We start from the raw sequence: 19,436 nt of genomic DNA, 5'->3' as shown, positions 1-19,436 counted from the left end.
ACTTAGTAAGTGCTCAGTCAGAACTACATGTTGCTGTCATCTATTCATAAACTATAAGCTCATTTGCCTAATAATAAAAAATGAATTATATATTAATTTCATGTGAAATAATATATTAAGCTATTAGATATATTAAGATATTAGATATCTTTAAATGAGGATGTAACTTCCATTGATGAGTATCCAGTATGAGCCATATTGACTGTCTACTGGAATAATGTGTATTTTCAACCTTAGAGTTTTTGGGGTAGTGGTGGTGGAGGTATGTGCAGTAACAGGTAGATTTTACTCTGAATCTCTGTTTAAGTTTAATCATTCTAGTAAATAAAACCACCTGGAATATTTTACTGCTTTAAAATTCCTTCCGCCGCAGCAGCAGCAGCAGCAGCAGCAGCAGAGGCTATGTGTGGCTTACATGATTAGCTTCACGGAATCCTGGTAAAAGCATACCAAGTCCTTAATTTTGAATCAGTAAGATCTTCCATGAAATCATTTCCCGGTTTGTCAATTATAATCACAATGATTCTTTTGTTGGAATTCACTTGAGACCCATGAAAGAACTAGAACTTCCTATTGACTGGGAAACAAAGATGTCTTTTCGAGTTGTATTTGGTTCAGTGCCATGTGGAATACATGGAGATCAAGGTAATTCACGATTGGAATTAATCTTCCCTTTTCCCTGTGCTCTTCATGGATGCCACCCCCAACCCCCACCCTAAGCTGAACCCTCTTAGACATGGCCATGTGGGCATATTCACTCTGACCTCCACACCCTCTGTTCAGGAAATGAATAACTTCTCAAGGACTGCTGTCCCACAAAGAGGATAAAATACAGAGCATGTGTTATGCTTCGGTGTAAAAGAGAATGAAAACTTTTTCTTTTTAATGTGTGTGGCTAGTGTTAGAAAAATGGAGTCAGTAGTTTTAAAACATAATTTAAGAACTGAGAATTTGTCCTAAACAAAGAATGCATCCTATGTGCTTTATCTTGCTCTCAGGGGTTTCACCAGTGGCTTCCAACATTCTTTGGTTGATTCCTAATAAGGACAGTTTGCACAGTTACAATTCAATTACCATTTGTAGATCCCTGTGGAAAAGAGGATTTTTTTAGAGGAATCCTTTTCCTCTAAAAACTTGAGTATATTTCTTCAAAATGGTCTTATTTAAATAAGAAACAGGAAATCCAGTTTCAATTTCTCTCATTCTTTTTGTCCCTTCCCTCCCCTCTTTCCTCCTCCCCAACTCTCTCTCTCTCTCTCTCTCTCTCTCTCTCTCTCTCACACACACACACACACACACACACGCATACACATACAAACAAACGCACTCACTCATTTGTGCACTTACTCAGGGACACAGCCTGTCTCCGTTCTGAAAGAACAGGAACTTCTCAATGATCCAATGAAAAGATTGCATATTTTTGGTCCCAAGATTCACAGTAGCGGAGGTCTCTGGCAGCAAAAGGTATCGTGGGAGTCACAGCTATGCCAGCTAGGCCATTTCTCAGACATTCGATATGATCTGCCATTTCAGGATGCACTTTTTACCAAAAAAATAATTTTTAAAAAACAGACTCAACTTCCTACTCCAAGCTTAGTTCAGTTAGATTAGGGAGGACAGCAAAGACGCAGCTGATTATAATTTATGGGTAAGCAATATAAATATCTATACTTACACTTCTTTTTCAGAAAACAATTGTAATAAAATTTTGTGATTCTTTCACATCCATCTTGTGATTTAGGAAGAAAACTGGATTGATCAGTGTCTGAGATGTGTGACAGCTAAAAACTGTCTGTGTTGATACGGATTTATGAGAACCTTATTTTTAGATTAATGATGTTGTGGCAGCTTGAAATGAGCAAACTCAAGCAGAAAGGATTGTGTTGTGATTAACAGAACAGCATAATTGGGCTGATTTCTGTAAAAGATTCTGGCACAGGCTATTTTGAAGTCTGAAAGGGTGGTTTTCTTTCCCTCTTAACTTCTTGAATATGGGTGCAACATTTTAGTTGCTGTGGCTGTGATAAATATGGGTTTGGGGGAACAGTTTGGATATTGTATAAGGCTAATAATAAATCTGATGTGCTTGTGCTGTCTTTTACAAAAGAGGAAACTTTAAGCCTCTGAATTTTTAAATACTGTCTGGCTTTCATTATTATAAGAGTATGTCTCATAATGAAAGGGCTTGGTGGTGGAAAGAGGGGAACATGACCCTGATGTCCCAGATCCCATTATGCCACTGCAGCTGCTTTGCTCATTTGTAAAGTTAGAGGTTTGAATTGATTTATCATGAAATGTTGTGAAATACATATAGTGGTTATGAGTCTAAATTCCAGAACCTAAAGCCTGGCTTCAAATCCTAACTCTGCCACTTAATTGGTGTGTGCTCTTGGCAAGTTACTTAAGTTCTGTGCCTCAGTTTCTGCATCTGAAATATGGGAATAATGATGGTAACATAGTCCTTAGGTTGTTGTAAGGATTAAATGAGATAATATAAATAAAATGCTTAGAACAGTAACTAGCAGAGAGTGGACCATCTATAAATGTGAGCAGCATCTTCAAGGTCTAATCTATCTCTGGAGGTCGTTCTAATTTCAGTGAACTAAATTTAATTAGAGAAAGACAAGTAGAACCATCATCTGCTGGCCCTGTCATTGAGAAGTTTCTAATTCATGCCAGTGTTTCCACTTTCTGCAACCCTGAGATTTGTGCAGGCTGTCTTACCTTCCTCCCATCCAAGACTCAAGAGAGCTTAGAACTAAGAATTAAATTGATGGCCAATTAGAAAAGTCCACAATTCAACTGGGACTACACAGAAATGAAATTGACCTTTTGCTCTGACGTTTTTGCCCTTGAGAACTTCCAGTATGTCCCCTCTATGCTAACCATTGGAAAGGTTCTTTCCACTGGAAACAAGATGTAAGTGACATTTGTTTTTTTAGATGGTGTTAGCCCAGCCCTGGGTTTGACAATGTTCATTTCTACTTCTTTAGTTTATCAGTAACCCAGGTGAACAGGTCATTTGCAGATAACCACTTCTATTTCATGCTAGCATTTGCATATTTTTAAATATGCTAAATCATTGTTATGTTGTGTGATTTTTTTTTTTTTTTTTTTTTTTTTTACAGGCTCTCTGGGATGTTTCTCAGACACAAAATCTTAGGAGAGGAGGAAAATGGTGATGGCAAAAGGCAGATCCTAATCATAGATGTGCCTTTACTTTTAGTCCAGTCCAGGGGTCAGCAAACTTTTTCCATAAAGGGCCAGATGGTTAATGGCCCTTTACGGAACGGCAGCTTCGTGGACTGTGCAGTCTCTGTTGCAACAACTCAACTCTGCAATTGTGGCCTGTAGGCTGCCATAGACAATAACAATGAATGAGTGTGGCTGTGGTTTTCATAAATCAATAAAACTTGATTTATGAAAACAATAAGTAGGCAGTCCTTGGCTCCCGGGCTAGTCAGCTTGTATTATCAAAATCCCTATCATCATCCCCGTTGCATAGATGAGGAAAGTGGGGCATGGGGAGTATAAGTAGCTTGCTAAAAAGCCACATGGCTGGCTAGTAAGTGGCAAGACTGGGACTGAAACATAGGCAGCCCAGCTTGCCACCCCTTGCTTTTAGCCACCATGCTATGCTATACCTATGTCAACCAGTCTCTGCCTGGGCTACTGGGCTCCCGAAACCCGCCTGGCTCATTCCCTCACCTCCTTAAGGTTTGGTGCAAAAATCATGTTCTCTGTAAGGCTTTCCTAGTAGCTCATGCAGCACTCCTATTCCCCTCACCCTGCGCTACCTCCTTCTCTACCTCTTATCACCTTGTAAAACTTGCTGTGTAATTCAGCACACATTTCTTAAGAGTTTTTGGTGTCTCTAAAACTTCCAAGTTAAGATGCTGTGCTAGGTCCTTCTTGTATCACCATAAAAATACCTGAGACTGGGTAATTTATAAAGAAAGGAAAAGAGGTTTAATTGGCTCACAGTTCTGCAGGCTGTACAGGAAGCATGGTGGTGTCATCTGCTCAGCTTCTAGTAATGGCCTCAGGTAACTTTTACTCAGGATGGAAGGCAACAGGGAGCCAGCCTGTCACATGATAAGAGCAGAAGCAAGAGAAAGAGGGAAGAAGTGCCATGCTCTTTTAAACAACCATATCTCACATGAACTCGGAGCAAGAATTCACTATTGCAAGGACAGCACCAAGACATTCATGAGGGATCCACCCTCATGACCCAAACACCTCCAACCAGGCCCCACCTGCGACATTAGTGATTATATTTCAACATGAGATTTGGAGGGGACAAACATCCTAACCACATCAGATGGGGATGCAAATTTAGAGTGATGATGATTAATATTAATTATAACTTAATTGTCTACTTATTCAGGTCTTGTGGGAGATTATAAGCTTTCCACAAGAAATTCATTTGTGTTGTCTGATATTATCCCTACAAACTGAGCGTTAAGTCTTGTTCTTTTCTCCATCTTATTAATGAGAAAACCGATGATCAGAGAGTTTCTGAATCTTACCAAAGAGCTGCCTTCTGTTTGAATCCAAGTCTTCACCACCATACTAGTGAGACTCAATCTGTATTATGCAAAAAGTAAGACTCATCTGGGGATGCTGCTTTATAATGGAGGTGCTTGGGACCTATTCCTTGTGATTCTAATTCTCTAAATCTACCTTACAGCCGAAGGAGCCTACATGTTTAACAATGATCATCTGCCCAGGTGATTCTGATGCCTTGGGTCCACAAACCACATTTTGAACATCCCTGCCTCACCCCTTGTTTGGCCTTGGGGAGTTTACAGTTGGATGAGATTAAAGAGATGCTGCAATTAGAGACTAGCCCCAAGGATATAAGAAAACAATGTGGTATAGAACAAAACCAAAATTATTTCAATCAATTTTATTTCATGGGAAAATCAAGTCTGTTTGTAAAAATGCAACTTAGCTCAAAAGAATGACTTTCTGAATAAAGCATAGATATTAGATTGTTTGGGTTTTAGTTTGTCTTTTGCTTCTTTTTTTCTAAACATAGAGACATATAATTCTGGTGGGAAGGAAATCTCTTTAGTTAACACTTTTGGTGGGTTGTTCTCCAGTTAATCAAGACTCTATTGTTTTCAAACTTTTTTTGGTTTGCTTCTTTTAATTAGGTTTGTAGCATTTGTGCTTCTTAAAACTAGCTTAAAATAAGCCCTATGATTTTGTTTATGTGTACAATATGTAGAAAAATACATATAAAATACACATAGTAATGTATGATATATATATGAATATATAGTACATATTTTTATGATAAACAAAATATATAAATAATTGTTAATATTTCCCAGCACCATCATTTTATGGAGATTCTATGTAATTTGGGCTTAACAGCAGACTTATTTATGCTAAACCAAGATTTCTCAACCTCTGCACTATAGACATTTTGATCCAGATAGTTCTTGATTTTGGGCAGTAGTCCTGTGCATTACAAGGTGCTTAGCAGCATCCCTAGCCTCTATCTTCTAGCTGTCACTATCAAACACTGCCCCATTTATAACAACCAAAAATGTCTCCAGACATTGCTAAATGCTCACTGGGGGCAACATTACCCCACCAAGGACCATTATCCTATATCATTTTGTCATATTGCTGCCTTTTATTAATGCTGTCACATAGTACCCTAGAATAGAAAGATATTTTTACAACTGCTGAGGTCTTTAGTCTATCCAGAGACATTGGGTGAATTTCAATTTCATCTACATTTATAAAATCTAAACAAATTTGAAATCATGTACCCCATAAATATATAAACCTACTATGAACCCACAGAAATTTAAAAAGTAAAAATAAAGAAACAAAAAATACGGATATTGTCTTGGTCAACTGGGTCTGCCATAACAAAATAACCTCAGATCTCTCTTTTGGTTAACAATTCCAAATATACCAAAGAAGTTTAAAAATCCAAGAAGTTAAGAACCATGGGCTGCAACATATAATGAACTAAAGTAAACTTGAAGCATCGCACTTCACTTTTTATTATGCTAAGTGTAGTCACTTGTAAACAGTTTGAAAAAACATATATTATTTGATTGTGTTGGAACCATTTTAATTGAGAGAAGAAAATCAAGGCTCAAGAAAAATATAAATTGGCCAGGTTCTGTTTTGCCAGACTTAGTAATGTTTTAATTCTATTTTTTCAAAAGAAAATACCATTTTCACCATGTCCAAAACTGGGTGATCTTCCTTCTCCCCCTGCAAACCTAATTCCCTCTGCCATTCCCCATCTTGGTGATTAGTGTTACTATCTGCCCAGTTGCTGAAACTAGAAACTCAAGAGTCATGCTAGATTACTCCTTCTCTTCCCCTCACTGCATCCAGTTTATTCTCCAGCATCTATGTGGCTCTAAGTGTCTCCCGTGTCTGTTCAAATTGGAATCAGCATCCTACTTAGCACAGAGTCTTTTCTCATCCCCACATCTTTGACTTGCTCTCCCCTTTAATTCCTTAGGAAACTTGTTTCCAGTCATCTTCCCTATAATTCAAATCTTCTCATGTTCCTCTCTAGCTCAAAGTTCATGAATGACTAGCCATCACCTATGGAGGAAAATCGAATCTAATTTGCATTGCCGACAGAGACAGCCCTACAGAATCTGGCCCTGACTTCTGCTTGGCTTCACCACTTGCCATTTTCCTCCTTCCAGCCTTGTAATTCCCTGAACAAGCCTGTTTTCTCAAACTCATTTGCCTTGGCACCTGCTGCTAAAGTTGCATTGCTACTGGGCGAACCCTGCCCCCTCTTACTCAACTTTCAAGCCTCCACTGAAACACTACGTTCTCTATAAAGCTTTCCTTGATCTTCCAGATAGATAACAAAGCCTTCTCTCCTAGGCATTCATTGCATTTAGTACCTATTTCTAGTATCACAATCTCTGTGTTCTATGGATTGCTTGTGTTCTTCCTACCTGAAGGTTAACTCTGAGGACAAGGATTGTGTTGTCATCTTAATAGTCCCAAGCCTACCACAGAGCTTAGCATCTCATCTGTGCTTATTAAATATTGTTTGAATTAGTTAACCAGGAGGACTTAGTAAATAAGAACAAAATGTCCCTTCTAGGAATTAGTTGATTTCAGTCATAAGCTGTAGTTCACAGGTTGGGAAACTCTAGTCCGCCAGCCAAAACCAGCCTGCTGTTTTTGTAAATAAAGTTTTTTTGGAATATGGCCACACTCACTGATTTATAAATTATATGTGGCTGCTTTCATGCCACCAAGCCAGAGTTGAGTAGTTGTAACAGAGATCACATGGCTCACAAAGCCTGATATATTTTCTATGTGGTCTTTACAGAAAAAGATTGTCAAACCCCTACTACAGATAATTAAGCCCATTGGAGGTCACATCTTTAAATGCTTTTAAAGAATAGGTATGTAATTCTGCTTTGACACTTCAAATAGCAATCAGATCCCTTAGGTACCTAAGCTTCGTATCTAAAATTTATAAACTCATCTGGGGACTTTCTATCTGGGAGAAAATAATAATAAAAAAAATTCCCCAATAGTGTTCCTTGTACTCTAAGCTTAGAGGGTGAGTGAGGGTTACACCCAAGGCCTGAGTCCCCAACCATAATATCTACATGTCCTATTTATTGTTAGTCTGGTTATACCAAAAGAAAAAAAAAAGAAAAAAGAAAAAATTCAAAATACACTAGCCCCAGAAGAATTTTCTTCTGTTCACTGAATGTGACCGCAGCCTCCTCATTTTGACTAGATTTGCTCACTCACTCCTCTCCCCACATCCCCTCCTGCATGACCCTCCCTGAGCTCCTCCTGGGTTCCTGCTAGTCTTCTTCATTATCCACTGGATGTAATTCATACACGTCAAGGCAAAGAAACTAAAAGCCATAACTTCTTTTAGCACTTGCTCAAATTTTACCTTCTCAGTGATGTCTTTCCTGACTGCTGTCTCTAAAACTGCAAATTCCTTTCTTCTACTTCCCCTTCTTTGCCTTTTTCTTCTCCCTAACAGTTATCATTATTTAACACACCATTCCTTTTACTTACCACATTCATTTGCTGCCCCTACCGCAGTATAATATACTCATATATTAAATGAATGAATGAAATCCCAGATAAACAGGGAAAATATCAAAGAATTAACATAGTGCCATTCACTTTTGGAATGAATACACTAGGCAGGAATTTGCTACCAGTGTGAGACAAAGTGCTATGGCACTTTATTGCTGGGACCAGTCTTTCTGTCTCCCTTCTTTAAGATGAGTGACTTCTTTTTTTTTTTTTTTTTTTTTTTTTTTTTTTTTTTTTTAAGACAGAGTTTTGCTCTTGTTGCCCAGGCTGGAATGCAGTGGTGCAGTCTTGGCTCACTGCAACCTCTGCCTCCCAGGTTGAAGCGATTCTCCTGCCTCGGCCTCCCAAGTAGCTGGGACTACAGGCATGCACCACCATGCCCGGTTAATTTTGTATTTTTAGTAGAGACGGGGTTTTGCCATGTTGGCCAGGCTGGTCGCAAACTCCTGACCTCAAGTGATCCACCCACCTCAGCCTCCCGAAGTGCTGGAATTACAGGCGTGAGCCACCGCGCCCAGGCAAGTGACTTCTTTAAGATGGTGAAGTCTTAGGGGATTCTGTAAGTGTTCCATTTATTGCAGTGAGTCCCTGCATGGGCCAGCACCTCTCCTTCCCCAATAGAACTTTTCTTTTCTTGATCATTGAGCAACAGTAGCTGCCTATTCAAAGCTGTTGCAGCATGACTTATATATGAGATTCACAGGAAGTCTTCTTTAGTAAGGAGACACTGGGCTTCAGAGGATTGTAAAGTACTTTTTCTTTGGGCATGACTTTCCCACTGTCTGCATTGAGGGTGGAGCCATTCACCCTCAGTGGGCTGCAAGGGTGTGCATGTGTACACATGAGTACACTTTTAAGATTGTCGGAATCTTTGACTCTTTGATGTGGAGTATTTTAGTATCAAATGTCTCTATAAATACTAAACGTCTTCCTATTGATCATATCTCTAAGCTTATTGTGTTCAAAATAACTCATGAGAGTATATAAATAGAACCTCCATGGTTACAATATTAGCATAGAGTTTAAAGCCCTACATTCTTAGCTTGAGTCCTCATTCCAAATCTTGTAAGTTTTATGATTTGGGGAGAATTACTTAACCTCCTCAAGCCTCAGTTTCATCATCTATATTATATTACTATATGTATAGATACTATATGTCACTATACTATTCATGTAATATACCATAAGTATAAGCTTTACTATCTATTATAATATATTGTCATATATTATACTAGATTATATTATTAAATTTTACATGAGATAGGTAAAAAATGTTAACCACTTCATAAGGTTGTTGGAGGGATTAACTAAAAAGCCCTTGACAATAGTTAACAGCAATACATAATCTCAAATAGCTAGAAGGAGGATATTGAATGTTAGCAACCAAAGAAATAATAAATGTTTGATATTAGTTACTAATTATTAGAAATACATATCTAATAACCGTATGTATAGAAATATCACCATGTGCCCCATGAATATGTACCATTTTTATTTGCCAATTTTTAAAAATGCCCTTGGTGCAGCCACTGGCACACGACAGGCTCTCAATACACACTCATCCCCCTATATCTGATGTGCATGATGGCAATTAGCAGCAGCACAGTATTTCACAAAAGTTAAAAGTTCCCGTGTGTTCCCATAAAAAGGAAGAAGTAGGACCCTCACAGTATCTTTCTACATAGTTTCCTTAGGCCTATATGCATAATAAGATGAGATCATGTGACCCAGCAGATACTTGAGATTTTGACATTTGCAATTAACTGAGAAAATCCACAGTGAAATAAAAGAGGATTTGACTTTGGGAATTGAGACCCAATTTTGGAACACAAAGGTGGTTCGCTTGACTTTATTACTAAAAGAGCATGAGATTTGTGAGAGGTAGGTGAACTCTGTAACTCTTGATTTTTTTTTTTTCTTTGGCCTACAGGGTGATTTCACCTGGAACAGCATGTCAGGCCGCAGTGTACGGCTGAGGTCAGTCCCCATCCAGAGTCTCTCAGAGCTGGAGAGGGCCCGGCTGCAGGAAGTGGCTTTTTATCAGTTGCAACAGGACTGTGACCTGAGCTGTCAGATCACCATTCCCAAAGGTAAGGCCTCGTCTGCCTTTCTGCCAGGGAACACTGCAAGTCAAATATTGGCTCTGCCAAAGCCATGAGCTGTGAACTCTTCTCACACCTAATATTCACACAGGAAGGAAACTACAGCTTCTTGGTTGTTGGCTGGCATTAGTGTCTATTTGAAGGACATGTTCAAGAGGGACAATTTGCATGTCAGCTAAAATGTTTATTTAAAGGGAAGGTCAACTTGGAGCATTACAAAGGAAAGCTGTATGTATATCAACAGTCTATATGGATTCAGAACAACCAATTAAAAATAATTTTCAGAAAGGTCATCTTAAAGGGTCAGAAGAAAAGCTGTGAATACCTCAGTCTGGTTTTAAAATAACCCATTTGAAAAGAATGCCTTAACACTCGGTTAAACTTGTCATTTGACCCTATGCCAACTTGGAATCAGGGATTTTACCGAAGTTAACTCCTTTTTAGCCAGTTTTTCAGCTGGTGTGTTCTGTGTTGCACTGGAGCCAGTACACACCTGATTGGCTGATGTTTGTTTTTTAAACAGATCCTGATTCCACTAAAGATGAGACACATGTACTTGAATTCCTTGAATCCATAAAACTTTGTCTCTGTATGTTTACTATTGTCTATAAAGCCCCCCCCCTTTTTTGGGGGGGGGGGATGGAGTCTCACTCTGTTGCCAGGCTGGAGTGCAGTAGCACAACCTTGGCTCACTGCAACCTCCACCTCCTGGGTTCAGGTGATTCTCCTACCTCCCGAGTAGCTGGGATTACAGGTGCACACCACCACGCCCAGCTAATTTTTGTATTTTTAGTAGAGATGGGCTTTCACCATGTTGGCCAGGATGGTCTCAATCCCTTGACCTTGTGATTCGCCTGCCTCAGCCTCCCAAAGTGCTGTGTTAGGATTATAGGCATGAGCCACTGCACCTGGCCTATAAAGGCCCTTTTTAATTTGTATTAGTATGTAGCAGACAGCTACTTTGAGACAGAATGAAAAACTATGATATTATACACATAGAGTAAATCTGCCATGAAGAACAACATTGGGCAGTGTGCCCGAAACTTAAAGGACAACAGAAGAGGGATAGGAAGCTTCTAGAAGCTAGAATATTTCCACTGAGGATTTTGGTATCTGCAAAACTTCTCTTATACTTTGTTTTCTTTTGGAGGAGGTTGAAGGGATGCTTCATGAACATTTATTCATAAATAGTTCATATATATATATACACACACACAACATATATGCATATATATGTATACACATATACACACAAATATGTGGTTCTCAAGCAGGATTGATTTTGCCCCCCATGCCTTGGGGACATCTGGCAATGTCTGGATATATTTTTGGTTGTTGCAGCTTAGGGGATGGATACTCCTAGCATCTAGTGGGAAAAGCCTGAGGATGCTGCCCAACACCCTATAATAAATAGGACAGCCCCTTGCAACAAAAATTATCAGGCCCCATGTGCTGAAGTTGACCTACCTTGCTGTACACACATATGTTCACATTCTGTCACCCACAGTGCCAGTGGTGGAGTTCTCTTGGCTCAGCCGTGGCTAACAGAAAGAATGCTGGCTTGGAGGTATAAAGACTAGGACTTGTGAACTCATCCTGTCATTCCTCACATATGTGAACTTGGGCAACTTGCCTCTGCAGTAGGAGGCTCAGTTCTTTGACTATAAAGAGTAGCACAAAAATGCTGATGAGAGTTTTTCTTTGGATAGTGAGTCTTAGGGCCATGTTTTTTCTTGAAGCAGGAACCTGAGACTCCATTGGAGGTCATGACAGAGTTCAGAGGAGAGAGATAGGCAAGGCCAATGGGCTGACAAGACATGCATATTTTACTGGCATATGCCTTGCACCTTTGGCTTTCTTGTCACGCTTTGTTCACTACCACAACCACAGCATGTTCTTTCCAAGAGGAAATCCCCACCCTGTTTTACTTTTTCATGCTAATCTCACACATAGAGACTCTCAGCTCAGATAAGAAGAAAATCACTTAGGCAATTGTGAAAAATGAATACTAGTGACTGTCAGGCCATGTCGCTCTTCTCCTTAAGAAGGGCCCTCCTGCCTTACCTGGTATTGTTTTGGTTGTAGGGTGGAGATGAGGCCTGTTCTCCCTCCAACTTAACTCACAAAGTGACCCATGCGGGCCCGGGCCAAGAGTTTTGTCTCCCTTTAATGAGCATAGACATTCTTTTCATTCCTCGGGGAAAAAAAAAAAAAAATGGCAATATTGTTAGCAAACTTAATTTGTAGTGAAGGGAATGATGACTTTGAAAATTTTTTGAAACTTGGATTGAATGAGCATCAGATAAGATATCAGGGAACAGATGTTCTCTGTGGCTTTGTTTTTAAATGCAGTTGATTTTTCTCTTTGTTCCTGCTTTTTAGAGAGTCCACTAAACAAATAACCTTTACCAAAAACAATTTTATAAAACTTGTCTACTAGAGGTTTTGTCTCCATTGATTATTTCTGAGGCTGTGTGGTTATCCGCACATCCAGGGAAAGATTTGTACTATCTAAATGTTTGAAGATATTCGTAGGCCACAGCAGTTATTTTCATATTTTCTATCAAAATAGGAACTAATGATTTACAAATAATTTTCTCACTTATAGATGAGAAGGAAATTGTGTGACTGGTGAAAGAAACAGACATCACCTGAGGGTTTCTGAAGCTACTGAATTGGGTATATGAATATAGACATCAAATATTTACTGAGATCCTTGGAATGTGTGGCTGGTGGCAAGCTCTATGACAGTAGCTTTGGTCTAAATTTGGCCACTTGGTCCGCATGAACATCTTCAAATGGAGGTTCTAAACAGGATCAGATTCACTGTGTGAATAACTTTCACAGGAAGATAAATACTGTAGCCAGGACCTAATGCCTAAAGAAATGATGTCAAGCGTACTAGGATATAATGAAAATCATGATACGATGAAAATGGACACATAGTCAAGCTCACATTTCTGTTCTCTGTCACATTAGGATGATCACAGGGATTTATTTGTGGTTATCTATTTGCAGAACCCTCTCCTGTGAGTCTGGTGCTTCCAGGGTTCAAATGAATGCTATTATAACATAATCATCAGCTGCCAGAATTTACTATAGAGAGGAAAGAAATGAGGATGGGGACGTTGAGAAATTACTGGGTGATTTCCTAGAGTGGACCACAGGGGTGGGATCCAGAGTACAAGTGGAGGGTTTGACCTTCTTTTACACTATAATGATAGATGGACATTAGTTATATGGACACTGATGCAAGTGAGTTAGAAGATGGTGGGAGTGCATGTGGGATTTTACTCCAGATTGCTTCTCAGCATCCAACAAAATAGGAAGCAATTTAATCCACTAGGAGTGAGGATGGAGAAGAGGTCCTGGAGGTTTGAGGAAAGAGGAGAGGAGTGGAAGAGAAGGCAGCTAACGGGCCAGCAATGTCACAGGATTGCAGGACAGGTCAAAAGGTCCGTTTGAGGTTAGTAACTGGGAATTTTAAATGAAAAATAAACATCCTGGTAGCTAAACACTGTTAAGCTAAATACATCATTTTGGACTTTCAATTCCCCAGCCTTAGTTAATCCAAATATCCTCTTTTGAGTTAGGATTTTTCTAGTTCAATTCAATGAAGGTGAAGAGAGACATGGCAGTTGAGAATATATCTGTAGTAGGCAAAATAATGGACCCCCAAAGATGGCCACATCCTCATCCCTGGAACTTGTGAAGATGACACCTCACAGGCCAAAAGAAACTTTGCAAATGTGATGAGTTAAGGTCCTTGAGATAGGGAGATTATCCTGGATTGTCTAGGCGGGCTCAAACTAATCACATGGGTACTTTAAAGTGCAGAAACTCTTCCAACTGTAATCAGGGAGAGATGTGACTATGGAAGTATGGTCAGAGAGATGCAATGTTGCTGGCTTCAAAGATGGAGAAAGGGGCCATAAGCCAAGGAATGCAGATGGCCTCTAAAAGCTAGAAAAATCAAAGGGACAAATTCATCCCAAGGGGCCTCCAGAAAGAAACGAAGCTCTGCTGACACCTCAATTTTAGCCCAGCAAGACCCATTTCAGACTTCTGGCCTCCAGAACTATAAGATGATAAATTTGAGTTGTTTAAGACACTAAGTCTCTGGTCATTAGTTATAACAGCACTAGGATGCTAATACAGTATCCAAGGGAATGATTCTAATCCCACAACACAGAGCCTAAATTGGATAACAAAGGAAATTAGGAAGAAATACAATAATATAAAGATGTCAATTATGTCATTAATTATCTATAAGCTGAATGTGATTACAAAATAAAGTACCAACAGAATTTTTCTTTTTGATAATTTTACTAAATTAATCTAAACATCTGGGAAAATAATTAAGTGAAGGTAGTCAGGGGAAATCTGATAAAGAGATAAAATGGAGATTAACCCTGTCCGTTTATTCAAATGTGTCACAAAACTGAAGAATTAAAAATGAACCAAAATATATATGAAAATTTATTACATGATAAATAAGGTATTTTTTGTAAAGGGAAAAAGATAGGTTATTATTGTATTTGAGATAGTGAGACAATCATCATTAAGAAAATAATAAATTGATATGGAAGAAAGATTTGAAGATTAAAAAATGAAACTATAAATGATGCACCAGAAGAAAACATAGGTGGATATATATTTTTTTATACTAGGGAAGGCCTACCCAGAAAACATAAAGAGAGGAACAAGTTTTACTACATTTGAAAAAACAGAATCATCTCTGACAGATAAGCCAATAAATAAACTTTATAGCACATTTGACAAACTAAAGGCTAACTTCTCTACTACATAAAACTTAATTACAAATTAATATAAAAAGAAAATCCAAAATATAGACAAATTACAGGTGGCTCACAGAAAAATACAAGTGGTATACATAGATTTGAAAAGATGCTCACCCTCACATTCATTAAATAAATGCAAGCTAAAAACCAAGGAGATTTTTTTTCTCTCAGAATGGCATGGCTCCAAAAGTTGGATGATACACTTTATGGGGAAACAAACACTCTAATACACTGTTGGTAGAGGTATAAATTGTTGCAACAAGGTGCAAGGCAATTTGGCAACATTTATCTAAATTGTATTTATGTATTTATTATTTCCATGGTTTTTTTTAGGAAAAGGTGGTATTTGGTTACACGAGTAAGTTCTTTAGTGGTGATCTGTGAGATTTTGGTGCATCCATCACCCAAGCAGTATACACTGAACACGATTTATAGTTTTTTATCCCTCACCCCCTTCCCACCCTTTCCCCCTGAATCCCCGAAGTCTATTGCGTCATTCTTATGCCTTTGCATCTTCATAGTTTAGCTCCTACCTACTAGTGAGAACATAAAATGTGTGGTTTTCGGCCGGGCACGGTGGCTCACGCGTGTAATCCCAGCACTTTGGGAGACCCAGGCGGGTGGATCACGAGATCAGGAGATCGAGACCATCCTGGCTAACACGGTGAAACCCCGTCTCTACTAAAAATGCAAAAAGTTACCCGGGCGTGGCGGCGGGTGCCTGTAGTCCCAGCTACTTGGGAGGCTAAGGCAGGAGAATGGCGTGAACCCAGGAGGCAGAGCTTGCAGTGAGCCGAGATTGTGCCACTGCACTCCAGCCTGGGGGACTGACTCCGTCTCAAAAAAAAAAAAAAAAAAAAAAAAAAAAAGTGTGGTTTTCCATTCCTGAGTTACTTCACTTAGAGTAGTAGTTTCCAATCCCATCCAGGTCGTTGTTAATGCCATTAATTCATTCCTTTTTATGGCTGAGTAGTATTCCATCATATATATATATATAGAAAGAGAGAGAGAGAGAGAGTGAGTTTCTTTATCCACTCATTGATTGATGGGCATTTGGGTTGGTTCTGCATTTTTGCAATTGCAAATTGTGCGACTATAAACGTGTGTGCAAGTATCTTTTCCATACAATGACTTCTTTTCCTCTGGGTAGATGCCCAGTAGTGGGATTGCTGGGTCAAATGGAAGTTCTACTTTTAGTTCTTTAAGGACTCTCCACACTGTTTTCCATAGCAGTTTTACTAGTTTACATTCCCATCAGCAGTGTAGAAGTGTTCCCTGTTCACTGCATCTACACCAACGTCTATTATTTTTTATATGTTTATTATATGTTATATGTTTATATGTTTTATATGTTTATTATATGTTATATGTTTATATGTTTTATATGTTTATTATATGTTATATGTTTATATGTTTTATATGTTTATTATATGTTATATGTTTATATGTTTTATATGTTTATTATATGTTATATGTTTATATGTTTTATATGTTTATATGTTTTTTATATGTTTGTTGGCCATTTGCATATCTTCTTTTGAGAATAGTCTATTCATGTCCTTAGCCCACTTTTTGATGGGATTGTTTTTTTTTCTTGCTAATTCATTTGAGTTTGTTATAGATTCTGTATATTAGTACTTTGTCAAATGTATAGATTGTGAAGATTTTCTTCCACTCTGTGGGTTGTCTGTTTATTCTACTGACTTTTCCTTTTGCTGTGCAAAAGCTCTTTGGTTTAATTAAGTCCCAGCTATTTATCTTTGTTTTTATTGCATTTGCTTTTGGGTTCTTGCATTTTTCTAAATTTTAAATGACCCAATAATTCTAAGAAGGCATCTCACAGATACATACTTGTATTTATTGGGTTAGGCTAACCACTCAGTGCCTTAACACTATAAAAGTATCTTTCTTACTGAAGCACTATCTAATGCAGGTTGGCAATGGGGTGAGAAGGGCAAACTCTGTTCCAGGCCGTTATTCAGGGACCCAGGCTGCTTGCATCTTGTGGCTCCTCCCTTCTCTGTATACATTTAGCCTGGAGATGTACACACTGAATAACTAATAAGATAAAATAGCTGATGAGCTTAATTTGTTACCCCTTCTAAACTTAACATGGTTCAAAAAGAGACTTTTGAAAATGCTTTTGAGAATCTGGAGAAATCTTTAGTGGTTGAAATCAGGAACCAGTGATTTTCCCTGCAAGCCCAAGATTACTCCATGGAGGCAAGCATGGACTATCTGATTATTCAAATGACTACTCTTGGCGTAGGCTCTTGGATCAGACTATCTAGTTTGTAAATGGCCAACTCTTAGTCACAGAACCAGGAAACAAATGTAAAAAATAGTCAAGAAATTAAGCAAAAACCTAGTGGTCTACACAAACTTTTCACTTATTCAAAACACATCAGAAGAGCACTTTTTATATACCAAGTAGTATGTTAGGTCCAATTAATATTATTTTGGTAACATTTTAATACAAATGGTCAAAATCAGGGGTTAGCAACTGAACCACAGCCAAACCCAGCTTACCATCTGTTTTTGTAAATAAAGTCTTAGTGAAACACAGCCACGCTTGTTCATTTACACATCATCTATGCCTGTTTTCACTCAATGTCAGAGTTGAGTAGTTGTGACATTGTCTCAGAAGTTTACTGTCTGTCCCTTTACAGGAAAAATTTGCTGATGCCTGATCTAAGGTAAAATGAAAGAAAGTAGTAACTTATTCCTGCCACAATCACTATAGCACGTTAGGCAATATGGCTTAACCTTATTATATTGTAAACAAATATTTACAGTTGAATGGTTCTATAAGAGAGAAATGCATATTTGTATTTTATTTAGAGTTGGTTTTTTTTTTTTTCTTGTATCAGTTCATTTCTGATATCACAATTGAGAAAGGCTTTGTTTATGCATTTTGAAAATAGTATCATGGAAGGAGGAATAGCTGATGGTTTAAGAAAATATGGAAAATAGTCTCATAAAAGAGTACCCCAATGCCTCAAAATTGCTCAATTATACGACTTTCTTATAAAGTGATCCCTCACCATTATCCTTTAGGCAATGTCAAATCCAAGTACACGACTCAATGAAATAAGGAAAATTATATTCTTGCTCGACCAACACTGCAGCTGTCTTCAGTTTGTGATTTAAGTGTTGATGTAGAAAATAAAAGTAACCTGGTGAGCAAGGAAATTGAGATTGAGTGTTTCTATAACAACCCTCAACAGAAAAATGTAACTGTCCTATTTCTGTTATTCTTTTCGGCAATGCCCAGTTGAAGAGGTGATGTGCTAGAACTGTCTGCCAAAGCCTTTTGTGTAAGTGAAAATAAGGTTGAAACCTGGTGCAGAAGCCACAAAATCCACTGTAGGTAGAAATGCCAATGGGAAGCAAACACCACCAAATAGGGATGATCACGGAATGATGAAACCGCTGTGCTTAGAGGCCCTCAATAAAGGTCTCTATTGTGTGAACTGTGGAGCTGACTGTACCTTCTGTGTGTCCACAATCACCTTTTCTGTGATCTTCACACAAAGGATGGTGATTGGGGTAGGGCTGCATCTTATTGGTCTTTGATCTGGAACACCAGCTGTACTGCCTAATACACCAGTGGCCCTCAGCAAATCTTTGAGATGTGAATGGATGCATGCAGGCATATTATCTATTAATAAGCTTTTAAATTAAGCTCCTTCTCTCACTCTTCCCTATATCTCTAAAGAGCATCAATCATCTTTCTCCCACTGTCCCCAGTGTCTCCAGTAATGATTTTAAAACAACCTCAACACTTCATTACTGCTTCACTTCATGCTCAGTTTCCAGCTTTCATTGATGGTCTCATAGGGTTGATGTGAGATTTAAATGAAATAATAACCATAATGAGCTTAAATCACTTCCTGACATCTTATATACTCTCCATAAAACTTATCCATCACCATTATCATCATCATTGTTGTCATTTTTGCCATCACCATATCACTTTATCCTGTATCTCCCCTCAACCCTATGTTACTACATCATTATGCTTGATTTTAATTATAGTCATAGACCCCCTACCTACTTTCCTCAATTCAGGACTTTTCCTCTATTCTGTCTACCACACATAAAATCACCAGAGTGAATCTTCAACCACAGTGGCTACTCCTTTGTTGGAAAAACAAAAAACAAACAAAAGTCCCAAGGCTCCCTATTGTCTACTGATCTCACTATCAAAGCCATTTTATATGAGATACTATTTCATATAAAAGAAGAAATCCATTTACTTTGCAGCCTGTTCTCAGGATGCACCACAGACTTTTATTTGTTTATTTGTCTTAGAACAGCAGGTTGCAGATTTTTTGTCCACAACCTATCTGCAGTGAGAAGTACATTTTACATCTCAGCCTAGGAAATGCATGAAGCCAAACAGCGTGTCTTTATCAGAGATACATTTGGATATTCTTTATAATATTCTCTCCTATCC

General features: G+C 38.4%; 1 protein-coding gene across 1 annotated transcript in view; it reads left to right on the top strand.

Annotated features, from left to right (window-relative positions):
• Nucleotides 1-19,436, top strand: part of ARHGAP6 (Rho GTPase activating protein 6) — a 304,050-nt gene that overhangs the window by 169,368 nt on the left and 115,246 nt on the right. The window contains exon 2 of the mRNA XM_030933948.1: nt 10,004-10,163. Within this exon, the coding sequence (XP_030789808.1) occupies nt 10,004-10,163 (160 nt within the window). The remainder of the gene's footprint in view (nt 1-10,003; nt 10,164-19,436) is intronic.

This window comes from Rhinopithecus roxellana, chromosome 7 (genome assembly GCF_007565055.1).
Source record: "Rhinopithecus roxellana isolate Shanxi Qingling chromosome 7, ASM756505v1, whole genome shotgun sequence".
NCBI lineage: Eukaryota > Metazoa > Chordata > Mammalia > Primates > Cercopithecidae > Rhinopithecus > Rhinopithecus roxellana.
This window is presented reverse-complemented; position numbering and strand designations above follow the sequence as displayed.